The 19,244-nt window shown below is 38.3% G+C and overlaps 1 protein-coding gene across 14 annotated transcripts in view; it reads right to left on the reverse strand.

The window, feature by feature from the left end:
• Nucleotides 1-9,021: 9,021 nt before the first annotated feature.
• Nucleotides 9,022-19,244, reverse strand: part of FOXP1 (forkhead box P1) — a 508,980-nt gene continuing 498,757 nt past the window's right edge. For all 14 annotated transcript variants that reach the window (XM_075183442.1, XM_075183445.1, XM_075183440.1 and 11 more), the window contains one exon: nucleotides 9,022-15,367. In XM_075183442.1, the coding sequence (XP_075039543.1) occupies nucleotides 15,223-15,367 (145 nt within the window). In that variant the 3' untranslated portion in view covers nucleotides 9,022-15,222. The remainder of the gene's footprint in view (nucleotides 15,368-19,244) is intronic.

The following is a 19,244-nucleotide window of genomic DNA, read 5'->3' on the forward strand; positions in this document are numbered from 1 at the left end:
TTCATTGTTACAGGTAATATAGCAGAGAGTGCTGCTACTGCGAGGTTATGAGACATGGAGGAGTGGTAATGACAGACGCAAAATATGGAGGAAGGGTTGACAAGGAGGCAAAGGGGGAAATGAGGGAAGACATAAGAGGGCACACAGTTAAGACCAGCCCACACCCTGGTAACGAGAGCAGAGGTGGCTGGATGTGAGGATCGGGCAGACGCTGCAGGACATACCATCTATCAGTCTGAGCTCTTCATATTGTTTCACTTAAGCTGTTTCTGTAGCACTTCCCATGCTGAGTAGAAAATCCTATCCTGCACTGATGAGCTCTAACAAAGGCAGAACGATTCGTAGGTGGAAATTTTGTTTTGGCACTGCCATGTCATACTCTTTTAGGGCCAATTCTTCATAGGTGTAGAAGTTGAAGGTGAGGAGGAACTACAACTCACGGCACAGTGTGCAGCCTCTTCAGGCCTTTAGGCAATGCCGGTCCACCTTCTTGAGTCCCTCACTTTGCTCTTCTGAGCAGGAACAGGAGGCAGCGCATGTACCGTGCGGCTTCAATGCGCATGCGGCGGCCCCAGCACAATTTTCAGACGAGCAGAATGAGGAGCTGGGGGTTGGACCAGCCTGGCTGGGCCGTATAGCAAAATTTGGGGTGGACCCAGTGTAGAAGCCTTGAAGTTAACATAAAGCTTCTGTATAGAGTCATGACCAGTGATAACATTGCAAGGGACATAAGGAATAACGTACACCCTATGCATTTCTATTCGACCTTTCTATAATGTATTCTATGTGTAATAGTCTGGGGAGGGAATACTCCAATTAATCTTTACTAATTGCAAAAAATGCAATGAGATGGAACAAAACGGGAAACTTTACTTTCATGCTTCACAAATGAAAATGTCAACATTCCGGATAAGTTCTTTAACTGCGCCCAGTCCCATGTAGGGTCTGTATTCACGGTCCCCCAGCTCCAATCCCCCCCCCACTCTGGTCAGTTGTCCCATCTCTGCTCTCACACCGAGTGACAATGTGATGACTACTGGTGCCCAGTGAGTATAATCATCTATCTGTAATGTCTTCTGGCCAGACGCCCTATGTACCAAGCCTTGTTGTTCCACTGTCCCTAATTAATATTATAAATAGTGACATTACTGTGTTGGAACAGAGATCCAAGCTAAACAGGAAACAATTTATGTCACCTAAAGCCTTTTAACAAATCGATGCAACTATTTGTAATTGCTTGTTTCACAAGATTAAAAGTGCTTAGCTGCGATCTTTGCCCACGGTCCCCAGGCCAGGGTGACCGATGTTTCTGTAGTTTTTAAAAAAAAAATAAAGACAGAAAAAAGCACTGCGGGCAATCGGGACCTATTTCCATCAACTAATCCATATTGTTAATATTTCTGGGATTTTAATGTAGTTACAATTTATTGCTGATCAAATGTGGTTACCTAAATTGCTGTTGCTAGTCGACAGTTTAACTGTCTTTATTAATTACGGCATAATTTAATGCTGGAGCACAAGCACTTGTGTTGGTCATTTTTACGGTTCAGGCAGTTATCAGCCGCATGACGAACCGTTTTAGCATTTTCAATGGAAATTTGGTAATATGATGTGCTAAAAATGTCATTTAGCTGTGAGTAATGTTTAGTGGTTTATATGTGATTAATCCCCAAGGACCACACACCTTCAAATTAACAATATACATAGAAGAATTATATTTAAGCCATTTTCTGATGTTTGGTCTACACATAAAACTGTCTATTTTATTTGTTCAAATAAATATAATCTTTAGCAGTACTTACCAATCGTATTTTCATCGAATTTTACAAGGCATTAGGGAAATATGCCCCCAATTACTTAACAGATAAGTTTACCGGAGGAAAATGTGAGAAAACAGTTGGTAATAAATATAAAATAAATATAATAAAAGTGCTTTGGAAATAGATTTAACATCAATCGCTGTCAGGCTTAATGTTGTAACGTACAAAGGCCAACATTAAAGGAAATTAATTGTTCAAAGCAACTTAATTAGTTGCAATAGGCTCTGCGTGTGTGTGTATGTATATGTGTGTATATATATATATATATATATATATATATATATATATATATATATAATGTGACACCCAAAAAGTTCTTTAAGCTAACCAGCGCTTAGTAAAAGTGACCACAGTGAATCATATAATAAATTTATACTCAATGTAATAGGCAGCTCCCCAGTCAATCAACACCTGTCTGCAAGTGTTAGACCTAAGAGATAAAATACAAAAAGACAGGGGGCGCCACACATAGTGTATTATCAGTGATATACAATGTAGAGGTGACTCCAACGATAAGAAAACCCTGTACCAAATATGTGATGAAATTAGGCAGTCTCAAAATACCACAAATTTAATGGCACCAGCATTATTATTTTTTATGTGGTGCCATTAAATTTGTGGTATTTTGAGACTAGTTTGGTCTCTTTTTATACTGTGTCACACTATTGTGGATTTATTTGAGTCCGCAGATTGTCTTCTATTACTTGTTCTATGATCGTGGATTCCTGTTATCCAGACCTGAGGTGGTTCCATAGTACGGTCAGCCTGATCATTATATCTGCCTAATTTCATCACATATTTGGTACGGGGTTTTCTTATCGTTGGAGCTGCTACTATATATATAATGTATATATGTGTGTATATATATATATATATATATATATACACACACACACACACACACACACACACAGCACCGATGGCCCTGACATGATCATGTGTTAAGATTTCCGTAGTGTCTATAACAAGTAGGCTTCGAACCAGAGGACATATTGTTTCCTGATTTTTTCCAGAAGAGATACATATCCTAGGAGACACACATTTTTCCCACTGGAAATCTATGGACCAGAGTATCCCTCAGCAGCAATCAGATTTGACAGGATAAGATACTTGTATATATAGTTCAGGAAGCTGTACAGAATTGATAAACATTAAATGAGTGCTTTGTAGAGGGTGTTGTTTTAGGGTGGGATAACTTTAGAGATGGATCAGAGTTAAGGGTGGACTCTCAGGTATAGTCTTGTTCTTTTGATTCTCTATATCTTCCATTTGGAATGCTTATTTTATCATAGTTCTCCTGACGCTTCAAAATTTGCGGGATAAGTAGGGAGAACTTTCTGAAACGACTTCACTTTGGTACCCAACAAGAAGAAATGGAAGACATGGCCAGGCCATCACATAGGTATTTCCTGCGATGGAAGGTGGTGGAAGGACTTCAATATTTTGCTATCAGGCCCAGTAACTCCTAGGTACTCCCCTTGTGTGGACACATCCATGATACCAATCACTGGGGCTACCATCTCTCCTGCTTCTGCAACTTTAGCCGACTAGTTACATTTTGTAAAGAAGGTATAATGATGAATAAAACATGGTCATTAATCTGTCGGTGGCTATGTGGTTAGCACTTCTGCCTCACAGCGCTGGGGTCATGAGTTCAATTCCCGACCATGGTCTTATCTGTGAGGAATTTGTATGTTCTCCCCGTGTTTGCATGGGTTTCCTCCGGGTGCTCTGGTTTCCTCCCATACTCCAAAAACATACTGGTAGGTTATTTGGCTGCTATCAAAATTGACCCTATTCTCTCTCTCTCTGTCTGTGTGTGTGTGTGTTAGGGAATTTAGACTGTAAGCTCCAATGAGGCAGGGACTGATGTGAATGAGTTCTCAGTGCTGCGGAATTAGTGGCGCTATATGAATAAATGGTGATGATGATGATATATAGATATGTGTTCCAGCAAAAGTGTATGACCCCCCAGGCTAGCAGCAGGGTTTACATCATTGCACTCTGCGGGCCACAAAACTGTTGGGGTCCTGAGGCGTGGCTCATCCATTAGCCACACCATTTTTACACAGAACATTCTGTATCTTCGCCATTAGTGTAACAGAGCAGGAGATTCTCTCCTTCCTTCTCCTTCCGGAATGTCCGCAAGACTCCCAAATTTCAGGTAGTTCTCCCGGAGCTCTCTCCTCTTTTAGTCCAGTAATTTTATACATGGCCTTGACCAAACTGAGATGTTATTTGCTTAATACATGCATGAGCCACGCCTCTGTCAAAGCCACTGCTTTTAATATGCTTAGCGTCCCTCATTCACCCTAGCATTTCCATTGAGTTGTCCTCTACCTGAAATATTTGTCCCTGGAACTGTCCTTATTTTTCAGCATTGACCAAACAGTAACTAAAACACCTATATTTCTGCATGTTGATGGCAATTCTTCCCATCCTTTCTTATTCTCAGGGGATGGAGCAAACAACTAGTCTAACTAGTACAACTTACCTTCATGCTTCATATAGATAAATTAATATTTGTAGGTTTACTTGGCCTTTAAATGCAACAAAAACAGGATGAGGCTGATTATGTATTTAAATGTACTTACAGCAAAGATCCATCTCGCTTAAATGTACTCTTGTTATCAGATAAGCACCAGTGATTTCACTGTTAATTAACCTTTAGCATCTTCAGTGCAGAGCTTAATTGAAGTGTGTGTGTGTGTGTGTGTGTGTGTGTGTATGTATGTGTGGCTTCAGATATAGAATAAAGGTATGTTCAAGGTGTTCAGAATCGCTGCCAATGGGTTGAAGGTGACAAAGAAGCAATATATTAAAATGTAACATTAATATTTGTTTGTCACAGCGTAATTTTATTTGTGAAAGATGGACCACAAGCCAGAAGGACGGGGTCTCTAACTCCAATCTAGTTACTGGTGTTAGTTCTATCACTGGCTGACAGCGGTTTCCCGTCCTACACTGACCTCCGACTGTCCACTGGACAGGCTGACAGCTTCTCATAGGCGGGTGCACAGGGTGTGCCCACACCCCAATGTCGCACACGCCGTCTCCGACGGCTCCAATGCTTGAATACCTGTTGCTGTCAGTGAGTCGCTAGTCTCAGTGACTCCCAGGATGTAGCGACACCCTTCTCTTCACTTCATGCCTAATTATCTCCGCCCCCCGTGGAGCTGAGGACACATCAGCGCACTGAGTTGTGGGGGCACTTCAATTTGGCATAATATGAATTGGGGGCACTACTGTGTGGTATAACATGAATTGGGGGCACTATGTGACATAATATGGACTGGGAGCACTACGATGTGGCATAATATGATCTGGGGGCATTTCTATACACCCTACCTCCTAGGTGGTGCCAGAAGTGCCCCTCCAGCGGGGAGCTGCAATGCAGAGTATTCCTCCCTAGGTCTCCCTGGGTGCTCAGCCTAATGAAATGTGCTGCACAGGCCGATGAAACAGCAATAAGTATGATTTTTATATTGCTGCAATTTAACAATAAAATATCATAGCGGCAGCTGAGCGATACTGGACCATAGTGGTAAAGGTTAACTTGCCGCTTGCCTGGGCCAGTATCCAGGGCCATCTTAACAACATTATGGTCCCCCGGGCACAACAAAATGCGTTTTAAACTCTTTACACATTAAGGGGAAAAAAAGTTTTATGCCAAATAAACCATATTTCTCTTTCATTTTCTTCTGTTTCTGCTTTAGGCTTCCCCAATGTTATCCCATTTTCACCGGCCATGGACTTTTTTCACCCTTTTATAAATTGGGCAGATGGAGCCAGATTTGGTTCTGTATATTATGGGACCTCATATTGGCCTTGGCACCAGATATCAGACTGCGTATTATACTTGTTACCAGACATGGCTTTGCATATTAGTCTCGGCACAGAATATGATTTACATATTAGTCTCAGCACAAGATATGGATTTGCATATTAGTCTCGGCACAGAATATGATTTACATATTAGTCTCAGCACAAGATATTGATTTGCATATTAGTCTTGGCACAAGATATGTTTCAGTATAATAACCTTGCCACCTAATATGGCTCTACTTATTAGGCTAGGCATTAGATAGGACTTATAATATAATACTTGGCACAAGGTACGGGTCTGTTGATTAGACTAAACTAAGCTTTGTGTACTTGGCACAGGGCATGGCTCAGTACATTACACTTGGCATCAGACAAGGTTTAGCTTTGTATACTTGGCTGCAGATGATGGCTTCTAGCTTTGCGGCTGGTTCCTTGGTCTGTCCAGACCTGGTCATGCTGCTAGCGCCTGTGTGTTCTGTCCTGCCAGTAGTTTATTGTCCCATAGCTGGCCCAGGAATCTGCTGTGTATGCTGTGAATGCAGCCAGCTCCAGCATAGTGAACCTATAGAACAGGAAGCTGGGTACTGAGGAAAATGTGCAGGTGTGACCTGCAGCAAGAATTGTGATTACTTTTTTTAGTAGAGTAATGTACCCCCTCCCCAACTGCAGTGGAGAAAGGGCAGTAGTTAAAAACGAGGTACGTTTTATGTGCACCGACATCTCTATATATACAACTGGGAATGTGTATGGAATTAGGCTGTGCAATATAGCCGTCAATGAAGCATGTGAAACTGCACTTATCCTACAGTCCAGGATTCAGCATGTAGGGAGCACAACCTAATTTTGGTCAAACCCAGCCCTGTTTACAAGAAGAAATAAGAAGTATATGAGAACTGCAGAAGTCAATAGGACTAGATGTGATACTAATGCTTCTTCTGCCATCCCCACTCATGTCCCATTTGTATCTCATGTCTCAGACGTCTCACGTTCTAGATTGTAACCTCTCATACCCTAGGTCTGTTTTTATCTGTTATATAAATGACCACTATTGCACCAGCATTACATGTTAATGTCCTGCATAAATAAATATAAAGTTCCATCAAACCTAAAGAGCAAGTTGCTTTCTTTGAAAGTGCCACTGGCAACGATAACACACATGTGTTGTGTATTAAAAGGGTTTAATAACTTACCACAGCTAAAGAATATTTGCAGCAAGACAAAGATACAGAAGTTGGAATTTCTTTTATGAAGGCGGTTATATCTTATAGTAAAACTAGGCACAGCAGGCCAGGATTTGTGGAAAGGCCACAAAGGCCGGGTTGCAGCGAGTGAGTCTGCTTTCGTTTCATCTAATCACTTCTTACTACAGCAAAATCCAATGATCATTTCAGTGACTGGTAGAATAGAATATTATTCACATAGTCTATGGAACGTGATGTATTGGACTGTGAAGATCTGTGGTAAGGGGCAGTGGTGGGAGTGGGGTGTATACGGTGGTATGTCATACCTCCACTTCTCCTAATGCCTTCCTTGCAAAACTATCAAATTTCATTCACTTACATTCCCATTATATTTTCGTTACTGCGGCTTCTAAATTTCCACTGAAAAAATTTAGCCTAACGGGGTAAAAAATAAAAATCTGGGTTGTTTTTACTGTATATTCTGCAATAGAGGATTCACGTAAGTCAAGCCTCTTTTTCTACCATGAACTGGAAAAAAGGACATTGACAAATAATAATAATGCAGGTTATTTACAATCCTTATAGCAGTTTCAACTCTACATATGGCCCTGCTTGTGAACAGTATACTTACTACGTGACTTTCTAAGCCCACTGATGGAAGCCTCCCAGTGCCTTAAATGGAGGATAAAAGACAATAGTTGTATCTTCAAATCTTCCTATTCTGGGTAGTGGAAGAGGGGCGGGGAAAAAAAAACCTGTAGCCAATCAGGTCACAGACTGCAGCAGTAGAGGAGCCGACCTTGTGGGAACAGTGATGTTCCCACTTGTGTTATTGACAACCAGGCCGCATGTGACAAGGGCAATGTCATGATGATGTGAGGAGGGGGAAGGAAACCGTCACAGACTGAGATGTAGATAGTAAAAGGATCAGGGTCTCCAGCAGAACAGAAGTAGTGGTTTGAGGTTCCTATGAAACTGGTGCAGTACAATTGTATATATTTTTGAGAGGTGCATTTGAGACATGCAAAATGTATACATCCAACTTGTTACTGGTGTCTATGGATGATATAGAAGTTTCTTGCCCGGAGTTTATATATGGCAACTTCAACTATTGATATACAGAGAAATGTTTTCTTTATAGAAAATGAACCTATAAATTTATAATTTATGTGAAACAGAGTGAAAGTAAATTAAATATACACAAAACATATTTTGAATTATTCTTCTTTACATCATGTTGCTTTTTCCTCTGTGTGGGGAATAAGTATTGATTGGAAGATATCTGATCATTCACACTCTGGGTCTGTAAGGTTATGATTGGATCCCTACTGCATAGGCAGCAATATTATATCTTTGGAGATTGCAACATCGAATCAATGGTGGAAGGCAATGCCCTTGTTTATTTCACTTATTTGGAAGAGCGGAAGACGTTTGTTCTTTAATAGGCAGAATGTTTATATTTGTAACCATTTATTGCTGCTATATCTTCATATATTGGACCCTATTTGCAAGAGAGATTCTATTTGTAGTAGAGATACACAGATGAATAGGTCTGTTCTCATGTGAAGAGATTCTCCCTGTTGAGCATAAGTGAGATGAGATTAGGTTATGTCATGTCAACTATAATATATATATATATATATATATATACACATACATATATAGCCCACGTTGAGAGTATATAAGTTAAATATATACTAGTAGCTCTTTACATTTTATTGTGATGTTAAATACTGTTGTGTCAAAAAAGACAAAAGTATTATAGGAGTGATACCGTTATTGGCACAGAGGGCCCTTCATCAGGCGAAGGGGCCCTTCATCAGGCGAAAGGGGCCTCTGTGCTCTGAAAGCTGGCACTTATAAAAAAAAAAATTGGTTAGCCAATAAAGGTATTACTCCTATAATACTTTTTGTTTTTGTAGACACAAAAGTATTTAACATCACATAGATTTTTCTGGCTAACACGGTACTGCAATAATAATAAAAAAATGGACCCTTTGACTTACACATAACGATAGACCAGGTATTTCATAGGCTAAACTAGCTAGAATGCACGGACATCACTCAGGCTCTGGTTCAGCCAACACTGTGTGCAGGAGATAAGGTTGATTTTCTAAAAAGATTGGAGATATCATCCAAGTGATCTAATCTACTAATTACAGGACATTAAAAGACAAGACCACGCAAACTACCAGTGTGAACAACCAGCATTTTATTGCATTTGAGAATGCTATACTGTCAGTAATCAGTACTGACTACACAACATTTTTTTTTTTATTGTCTGTATCAACAGACATGGAATGATGATATTACAGTTGATGTAAGGAATGAGTTTCTTTTATGCCTTTCAAAACAAAACAAAACAAAAAACAACAAAAAAGATCTTTCTACTGGCAGCACATACACATTAAGCACCATGCTAACAGTCCAGACGGTACCATTGTCATCAAGGCTTACGGCTTGTCATAAGATTGTTTACTTAGGTCGAGGCAATATTGCAAACCCTGGAAAAATCTGGTTTTGCAAACATCAAAGCAAGTGCTTAATGTGGCTTCATAATAAAAGCAAATGAAAACACGTGACAGAATAGGATGGAACAAAAAGCAATTATGTCCTTTTAAAAATGGCAGTTTGTCGCCCTGTACAAACACTGTTTTTCTTGGTTGATCAATCATAATCAAGTACGAAACAGATTTTTTTTTCTGCTAATGAAGAGTATTTTTTTTATAGTTGATGTTAAAAGAATTAAACCTTTAATTCAAATTTTAAAATTACATTTTAAATGGATTTGCAAAAAAATAAATAAAAAAATATTTTCAATATTATGATCAACCCTAAGCCTTGACTTGTCTTCTCACCATTAGTGAGATGCAGAGATCCAAGTTTTGTTTTGTTTTTAAAAAAACAAAAAACCCAAAACAAATGTTTACGATGCATGGATAATCAAAGAGGCTTATTCAACTCATTCCTGACAGCAGTTTACCTGATACATGGTACTATTTTGCTAATGTACGCTTTTCTTTGAGAAAAAAAAGAGAATGTAACAAATTGTCTTTACATCTTGGCACCTTGTAAAGTCATTTTTTTTGTTTTTTTTATACAAAAAGTTTAATAGTTTGACACTCCCCATTATAATTATTCAAGACTTCACTGATAAACTTTGAAAGTGTGAGCCCAGGATTCGTCATGCAAAATATTTACTGCAGGAGGAAAAAACACTTTAAAACAACTTTTTTTTTTTCTATTTTCTTTTTTATAAGTCTTTAAAATGTATGAACCTTTTTTTTTTTTTTTTTAACGACAGCCAGAAAAGGCAGTGGTAAAAGAACATAAAATGGTTGAAAAGTATAAAAACAAAAAAAAAAAAACAAAAAAAACAGCAAACAAAAAACACAAGAACTGTACAAAATTCATTGATCAATGATAGACAAAAAAAAATAATAATCTGTCATCTATGTTACAATTTGAAAGCAAGAGAGTCAGGGAATTTCTCCCACCTTGTCAGCAAATGTCATCCATAATTTTTGAAGCCGGGATAACTAAATATTACACATATGCAGCATGTATCTGCAATTGTTACATACAGTAGTTTTTTTTTTTTTCAAAGCTATTTTTTAATATAGTTATTATAAAGCAGTTGCACAACAAAGCAATGGTGTTTGACAAACAAATATGCATTTATTCCTTGCAAGGAATATTTCTAGAAAGGAAATAAAAGGAAAAAAAAAAATATATATATATATATAACCAACCTCACCCACCCTTCCCTCCCCTCATTTAAATACAACGTAGACACGTTGACAACGTATGTACACAATGGGGAATTTAATGGCAATGACAGTTTGCAAAAAAAAAAAAATATATATATATATATTGTGAAGTTTGCTGGAAGAAGCCTGAGTTTTTCAGTTGGTCTTTACACAAGTTTGACACTTGCATGATATGTAAATGTGAACGTTTAATATTTTTTTTTCCTTTTAAATTTGCTGTAAACTGAGCATGCAAGGCCTACAGTTAAGTGCAACTTAGTGAAATGTATCTGTGTTTTAGTCCTGCCATAAAGGGCTGAGTTGAGGTATGCAACAACTAACTGTTACTCATGCTGTTTAAATTTTCTACGCCCAGTTATACATGCCAAGAACGAACAAGTCGACCGGCTCCGTATCGTCATTCTGAGTTCTAAACTAATTTCGGTGAACCACTCACACTGAAAGCACAGGGTGCTTTTGTGTACAATCTATATTTTTTGTCTCTTGAAAACCAAGCCGTCCGCTTTTACGGAAAGGGAGAAAAACAAACATATGGCCAGTGAGGAGTGCCCTAAATACACAGATTAGATATGAGCTGGAATTTTTAAATAATATTATTACTTTTATTGGAGATGTGGCAGTTTGAAAGAAGACTGTATTATCCAATCTCTAAAGCCAATTTTTCCGGACACCTTAAATACACAAACATCTTAGCAACAAAATCTATTTTGTGATTTTTATTTATATTTGTGTATCTGTCCTGCCCTAAGATTAGCAACAAAATCTATTTTGTGATTTATTTATTTATTTTTTATATAATGTTTGTGTATCTGCTCTGCTTTAAGCTTTTGACGTAACCAAATAATATTTGGATATTTTATCAAATTAGAATTTGCTATTATTATATTATTCACAAAAGTGCTTTGGGGTTTGCTTGCTTTAAACTTTTAAATAGCTTATATATACAAAAACAAAAACAAAACAAAAAAACATGCAGCTTTAGAACTAACTGTTGCATTGAGCACTAAATGGTGCATTTAATATGTCAATGGTTGAAACTGCATAAAAGTGCCCAGAGTGATCAAATATCTAATTGGTTTCTATGGGTTAAAGCAATTTCTGCAATTTAAGCCGGTGGTGTTATTTATTAACTATATATTCTTGGGGGGGGGGGAAAGACAACCACAATAATTTGTCAGGTGAGCAGATCATGTGCAGCAGTGTATTCGTCGGGCTGTGAAAACCTTATTACAGATGTTAATTAGATAATACACTAGTACTGTATATCAGCATACAAGAGCTCATGTATAAACATTCACTGAATAACTTGGAAATGTGTGGGGGAAATATTCAACTTTCCAGAAGCTGTTAGACACTTGTATACGTTTTACATGGTTAGGTCACACTGGAAAAATACAAACAAATGAAATAAAAATGAAAAAAAAAAAAAAAAATAACTTTGGTTTGGAAATAAGTGGTCTAGAAATGCACAAATGAAAACGAGCAGATTTCAATTAAATTAACCATAACCTTAATTAACATGATCAATATCCCCCCCTCTAGAGTCACTTGTTTCCATCGATCAACAAGAGGATATTTGGCTTTTTAAGATACAGGTAAAGCATATAACAAACAACAAAATTTACCAATGTGTAAAATCTTTGGTAGTTTTAGGGCTGACAAAAAACTATAAGTGATATTTTAAATGGGTTCTTTTGCCAAGCTGAACGTAAGGCTGCTGTAACCCACAGCAACCAATCGCATTAGCTTTCATTAGACTGAGGCGAAAAGCCTGCTAAAAAGCTGACGTCCGATTGGTTGCTCTTAGTCTCAGCACATTACCGATCCCTGCACCATGTTATTAAATAAGCCATTAAGTCTTTTCCCTCAAAAGGACTGCCAGTCCTACCAGCATCAAAGAGATTGAACGCTTATAGAGAATGGAAACAAAAAAACAACAACCCATTTTCTACCTAAATAATAAAGAAAGTGGTTAAACAAATAAGGATTCTTATAACTGGGCTGTTTGAAAATGGTGGAAAGAAAATCAGAGCCTAAGAGTTATTTAAAAGTGCAGTTACACAGAAAGTTCACAGTGTAAGTCGCCCCCTCCCTTCCCCTTTTCATAAACTACTTGACTTTTGGCTAAATGGTTTGGAATGGAAATGCAAACCTAATTTTTTTTTTGCACATTGACGTTACAAATTTAAAACACCTCCGCTGTTAATATCTGAGGTCCTACCTGAGGTAATAAATGGTGCAAAGTTATCCATGTTAATGAAATAGAACAAAAATCTTCTGCAAAAATAAATCATTGCCGTGTTGATTATCTCTGTTGTTTTATGTTGCCATAAATAAAGTTTGTTCTATATCATATATATATATATATGATGGCAAAAAACGGTACAGAGAAAATGGGAGTGCGCCTTTAATGTCAATTACTAGATGCTGTTCTCGCTTTCTGTGGTGGTGACCATCGCCCATCACTTAAATTAAAAAAAATTGAGGATCATTCACAACATGCGCAAGCAATGCCAGTGATGCCACTCTGTAGTCATGTACAGAAGCGGGCACTATAAACTGCCTTCATTTTCCTGATATTTTCTGCAATCTGCATCACAACCGTTTACATTTGCACAACCCCTGCGTTCTAGGTGAAGCATTATGGCGAATCCCTTCAAAGCTGTGTCTCTATGGCCCAGCTACCTCAATAAAGTAGCCAATATACCGTTTATCCTGGCCCCTCATCTTGTTACTACAGTAAATAATTTGGAGAATCATGCACGAGTGCAAGCACGCTGTACTATATACCGCTGGCGCAGCATCTCCTTATGGCAATCCCAGCTTTATACCACCCTTGGACAAAGATTAAAAATCCAGCCTGTATGTGCACCTAAAAAGCTCTGCGGCTCTTCACACAAGAAGTATATTACTCTAGGTTTGCAGGTCGCCCCCTGTTTTAGCTCGTTAGAATATCGTATGCATATAGCTTAACATTTTGGCTGTGTGTTTTTGCCTGAGCCTTGCCATCACCATCCGACAGCCTTCTCATCTGCAATATGCGCCATCTTTGAGGCACTGATTGCAAAGCCAGAAGAGTGAGTTAGAGGCGCAATGTTTTGGACAGGAGATTTCCAGTATTGTGCTGCATGTTGTAAATTACATCCTTCTTCGTGATCGGTATAATTTAATCTAACAAATTAAAACATTAGGTATGCTTTAAAAAAAATTAGAGAACAATAAATCCCATAATGGATCCCCTTAATTACAGGTGCCCATAGCAAGCTACGTCAAATCAACATCTTACCTCCTATTCATTGTTTATATATATATATATATATATATATATTTATTTATGTATACATATGCAGATCTAAGACCATTTTATACATAAGGACAATGCTCTTCACCCACTAATTGCCAAGTGGCTTACCACTGCCTCAGATTTGGGAGATGAAAAACTGCGCCATAGCGCTGTATCAATGTCAGTCTTCAAAAACTTGTTTTACAAGACAGCGCGGGAAACCAGCTTCTGGTTCTATAAAGCCTATGAAGTCCCAGAGGACTAGAGTACACGTCAATGGAAAAAGTAGGGACTGAGAACTACATTACGTCTTGTGCTGAACGTGTTGTGTATGGACTATTCTGGTTTATCACAAGTGACAAAGCTAAATACTGCTCCATAGGAATTAACCTTTGCCACCTCATGGCTTTTCCTATGAGCTTCGTCCTTCGCAGTATAAAACGGAACATTCCGTTGACTGTCGAGGGCAGATTTTTGGAACCTTCTGTTTCATAAATGGAATGATGTCGTTTGTTTGTTTTTCGAGTGTCTGAAAGAAACGTGATCTCAACGTAAGAAAACTACAATGAATGACAGAAAATGTTGAACAGTTGAAAGACATTCAGCATTATATAATAAAATTATATAATAAAAACACCTATTAACATTCATCACAAAGTACAGAAAACATTACGCCTCCGAGAGGCCTTGGGCCTGAAGCAGAGGCCTGAGGTCAGAACTTAAATTGGTGTAGTACATTAAAAAATGAAAGCAATACATTAAGAAGTTTGGGATAATTACTATGACTCTCCCTCTGTCCCATACATATATAAAAAGGTCACCCCCTATCCCATATGGAAGCAAAAGAATTGATTTAAAGGCAGTGATAATCAGAATTACATGCAGTACTGTGCAAAAATGTTGTCCATTGGAATCCTTTAAAATCTGGGCAAAAGGGATGACCTGCAGTTTAGACACACATGCTTATATCGATGTCCTCAGTGTCCATTTTGGCAGAACGACAGTCCGAAAAGTCTGCTGCGTACGAAGAAGTGAAATTGTTTCGTTTTTTTTATGTTTGTTTTGTTTTTTAGCAAATTTACAACACTGATGTTGACTGTGAGAGAGGAAGTCGCAAGTACCAAACAAGTCGATCCAATGCACAGAGTACAAATTCCTTTTTTCTTCAACAAAAAAAGTAGAAAAATCAAAAATACTCCCAAATGGGAAACTTGATGGCACTAAGAGTTAACACGTCATAGGTGTCAGAACGGGGCGGGAGCTCTCCAGACTGTACAATAACGGAGAGACATCCCAAGCCGTGAACTGTCTTCATTCTCAGGATTGTGAAATTACACGCGAGCTTACTCCATGTCCTCATTTACAGGTTCGTCTTCATAATCTCTGTCGGTGTCAAAGTCGGGACTGTGGTTAGCTGTTGTTACCAGCGATAGTGGACCTTCATTCTCATCGGGATCCAGTGGTTCTTCTTTAACATGTACATGATGCCTACACACAAGACAAAACAACAATACTTCTGTAAAGATCATACTGGGTTTCTTTTTTTGCATTAACAATCGTTAAATTAAAATGGGGTGCATAAAAATGTTAATTTAACTGGACTTTGTTTACTTCTGCTTTAAGCCACTGAAAGTTTATGCAGTGTTAAACTAAACTCCATTGTTTTACTAATAAGTGATTCATCTTCCTCTGACCATTCTACCTCTGTTTGTTCCAAAGGAAAATTAAGTTCGATCATTGATGGTAGATGTACCTTCCAATCAAGTACGCACGGCCCGCAATAGAATTAATGACGCCATAGTTGAATTTTACCAACTCAAACTAGCCCTTGTCTTGTCGTGTCAGGTATAACAAGTCGAGTTAATAAACTAACCTTAGGAATGTATATGTATGCTTAAAATGAATCACTGGGAAAACTGAATTCTTACAAAAAACTGGACTGGCTTCTTAATGTGTACTGTCAATAGGCATACACATTGTTCGTATTACAGTAATCTGATGAATGCTTTACGCTGTATTAATGGCTATATATTCTAACAGCACAACGTTATAAATTAGTACAGATTTTTCTTTCTATACGATCATTTTAAAAATTGCAGATATCAGGGAAAATGTAAACAAACAGGAAAAAAACCGAAACAAAACTGAAATACACATTAACATTACCCGTGATCCAAACAGATACACAGATTAAACGAGACTTCATAAGTAAAAGTGGTAATTATCGGGCCACGGAGCCTTACAGAGGCTGGGGGTAATCATTGCTTAATGTGTGTTCTGCTTCTTTAGTTAACATGCAGAACCTGCGAGCCAGCTCTCTAGAGGACGACCCCAAGTGAGGTTCTATCATTAATCAACTTCAAGCAAAACACTGCAAAGAGACACCATGATACATGCTTTAAACTCCAAATTAATGCATATTTTTACAAACTGTCAATACTGGAATAAAGGCTCTGCCAGGAAACACAAACGGAGAAGGTGGGGGGGAAATGCCTCGCTCAACACAACAATGCGATAAGAGAGCACAGTCCTAACGAGAATAATAACACTGTCAGCTGTAAACAAGAAAAAACATGATCCCCAGCTCCGGGTGGGCAAAAAAGGACGCTCTCGGGAGATGAGATCTGCCAAATTCCCCATTATGGAAGAGCGTATGAATAACTCACAGGGGAATAGGGCTGATGGTACATAACAGCTATGATAACAAGAAAGAAATGTTGAGCGTAAATCATATTTACAGGACTGCCTTTACAAACAGCAATTACTTTTTCACCGCTGAGTGGCTTTTGTCATGCAAAATACTCAAATGCGTAAACACCGCCTGGCCTTTGAAACGGTGAAGGGAAGTGTCATTTTATTGACATTATCTAATATTAGAGATGAGGAACAGAAGGAAAGGCTCCTGCTTGCTCATGATACAATTGACTGTAAAATGCAATGCCTACAAATATGTTGCGCTAATGAATTAAACTCCTACTCTCCCTGCTCATTGGGTTGCACCCCCCCCCCCCCCCCCCACCTACAGATCTGCATTCTATTCCTATATTTCAGTTTAACTCCCTCAAAACGTATTGGAAACTAACATACTGTAAGTGAGAAGTAACTCACCAAAACTTCAGTTTTAAAACTGGCGAGCCAGGCGGGTGGTTGCTTAATGTATCATTGTATTTGGTAATTGTTTTTTGTGGGGTTTTTTTTGCAATCTTGTTTTAATGAGAAAAATTTAGGTCATATACAGCACAGGAGGAACCGCAGATACCCTGGTTTTATATATATATATATATATATAATATATTTGTAATGCATATTTACATTTCATAGGAAGCAGTACAATCCTATTTCTCGGATACCTTAATGCCAGGGCTTGCCATTCTAACAGTGAAACAATCTGGGATTTTAAGAGATGTCACAAACAAACTACAGATAATAAAACCTTCCTGTATTACTCAGCTTTCAAAGTTGTCACATATTTCCTATGCTGTGCAAGCTGCCCGGGATTCCCGATAAGCGTAGCGCACTCCTGCCGTGCATTACTGCAGACACTGGTTGAGGAGTTGCCCATATCAACCAATCAGATTATAGCTATCATTTATCTAGTACACTGAAGAACAGAGGGTGGCCCTCTGAGCCTTCACACGCGGCCCCCAGGGGTTTAGAGGGCAGCCTATAATTATTCAAATTTAATTTAGCATTTTCCTCTCAGTTTTCTATATTTCTTAACTGGTCTTCATCAAGCGCCCATTTAGAGAAAACAATAGCATTGTAATATAATTTATAATAACTTTTTGAACCATCAGTACCAGATTTTGGTAAAGAGAGCAACATGGGGTTCTACTCTAAACAGGCTGGGCAACCATATTTTGGGCCATGATACAATGGTCAAAATCCGCTAAATTACACACAATGCACCTGTCTCAATGATATAAAATTCTGAATGAAAATTATGTAACAGGATTTTAAATCCAAGAATCTTTTTTTTTTTTTTTTTTTTTACTTCAACGCTGTCCGAAACAGTTTAGCCGAGAGAAGATTGTTATTTTATTTTCTCCGTCTCAATATCGCTTTTATTCGACCACTCTGGAAACAGAGTAGTGTAGCTTGCGGCGGCTAAAAGGAATTGGTTCCCGCTGGCGTACACAGCATGGAGCACACCAGATACCATAGGAAGTTCGGAGGATGAAAGACCTCCAAACTCCTATAGAGTAATATTCTGCAAGCTGCATCCTGGGATAAAAAGTGCCGTGATAATACAGCATCATAAAAACGGAATAAAGAAATAGAATGAAGTGTAATTTCTATAACAGTGCTACAGTTTCCATGCTAAAAAGCTAATGCTGAGATAATGTTAGTGTTAAAAGCTTGACTGGGTCTAATTTATAGGGATGCTCAAAAATTAGACGCATCACAACTGTTTACTGCAGTTTTTAAAGAGGATGCAGCGTGGTAGTTAAACAAAAAACGTATCTCGCCGGCATTAAAGAGAAACAAATTGCCATTCCAATTAATCAAGTTATTTTACTACAGAGTGCAGTAACTGTAAATATGTATCTGTGCATTATTTTCATTTACGCAGTAGTAGTTTAGGAACACATAAAAATGCTAAAGTATTTTGCTAAGCTTTTAAAGCATTGTAAATATCTCTCTCGGGGCCGCATAATCTGAAATCATCGTTATTAGCTGCGCTACAAGTTCCTGTAGGATTTCACTGTTAGAATTCAAGACTTAAAAATAAGCAGTTTAAAGAGAGTGAGTGGAAGAAAGAAATCCATTCACGGCACATTCAGTGAGTGCAAACAGCAGGGCATTGGGGGCATAAGAGGCATGTGATTGGGCATAAGATGTAGAATGTGTCATGTGATCGGCTCACATCCAATCACACTGCCCGTTTCAGCTTGGGACAGTCCACTCTTTACAGACACCGACGACTCATTCTAACTTATGCGCTGGGAAAATGGGCAAATTGCTGGAAAACGAACATGCGCATTAGCAACGCATTAACACATGAGAAATAAATTGCGCTATTTTTTTTAAAACGCAGCGTTTCAATTTCAGAGCGCAAGGGTGGGAACAAGCTCGTTATAAACCATTCATTCTATTTTTTATGCGATTTTCAGGTATAAGTTAACATCACGGGTTAAATGTATCAAGCTGAGAGTTTTCCGGCAGGTTTGAAAAGTGGAGATGTTGCCTATAGCAATCAATCAGATTCTAGCTGTCATTTTGTAGAATGTACTAAATAAATGATAGCTAGAATCTGATTGGTTTTTCAAACCCGCCGGAAAACGCTCAGCTTGATACATTTACCCCCAGCTCTGTGGAAACGGAGCCTGGTCAGAAATCAACTATACGAAGCATAAGAAAAAAA

The sequence above is a fragment of the Mixophyes fleayi genome, chromosome 8, assembly GCF_038048845.1.
Source record: "Mixophyes fleayi isolate aMixFle1 chromosome 8, aMixFle1.hap1, whole genome shotgun sequence".
Classification (NCBI taxonomy): domain Eukaryota; kingdom Metazoa; phylum Chordata; class Amphibia; order Anura; family Limnodynastidae; genus Mixophyes; species Mixophyes fleayi.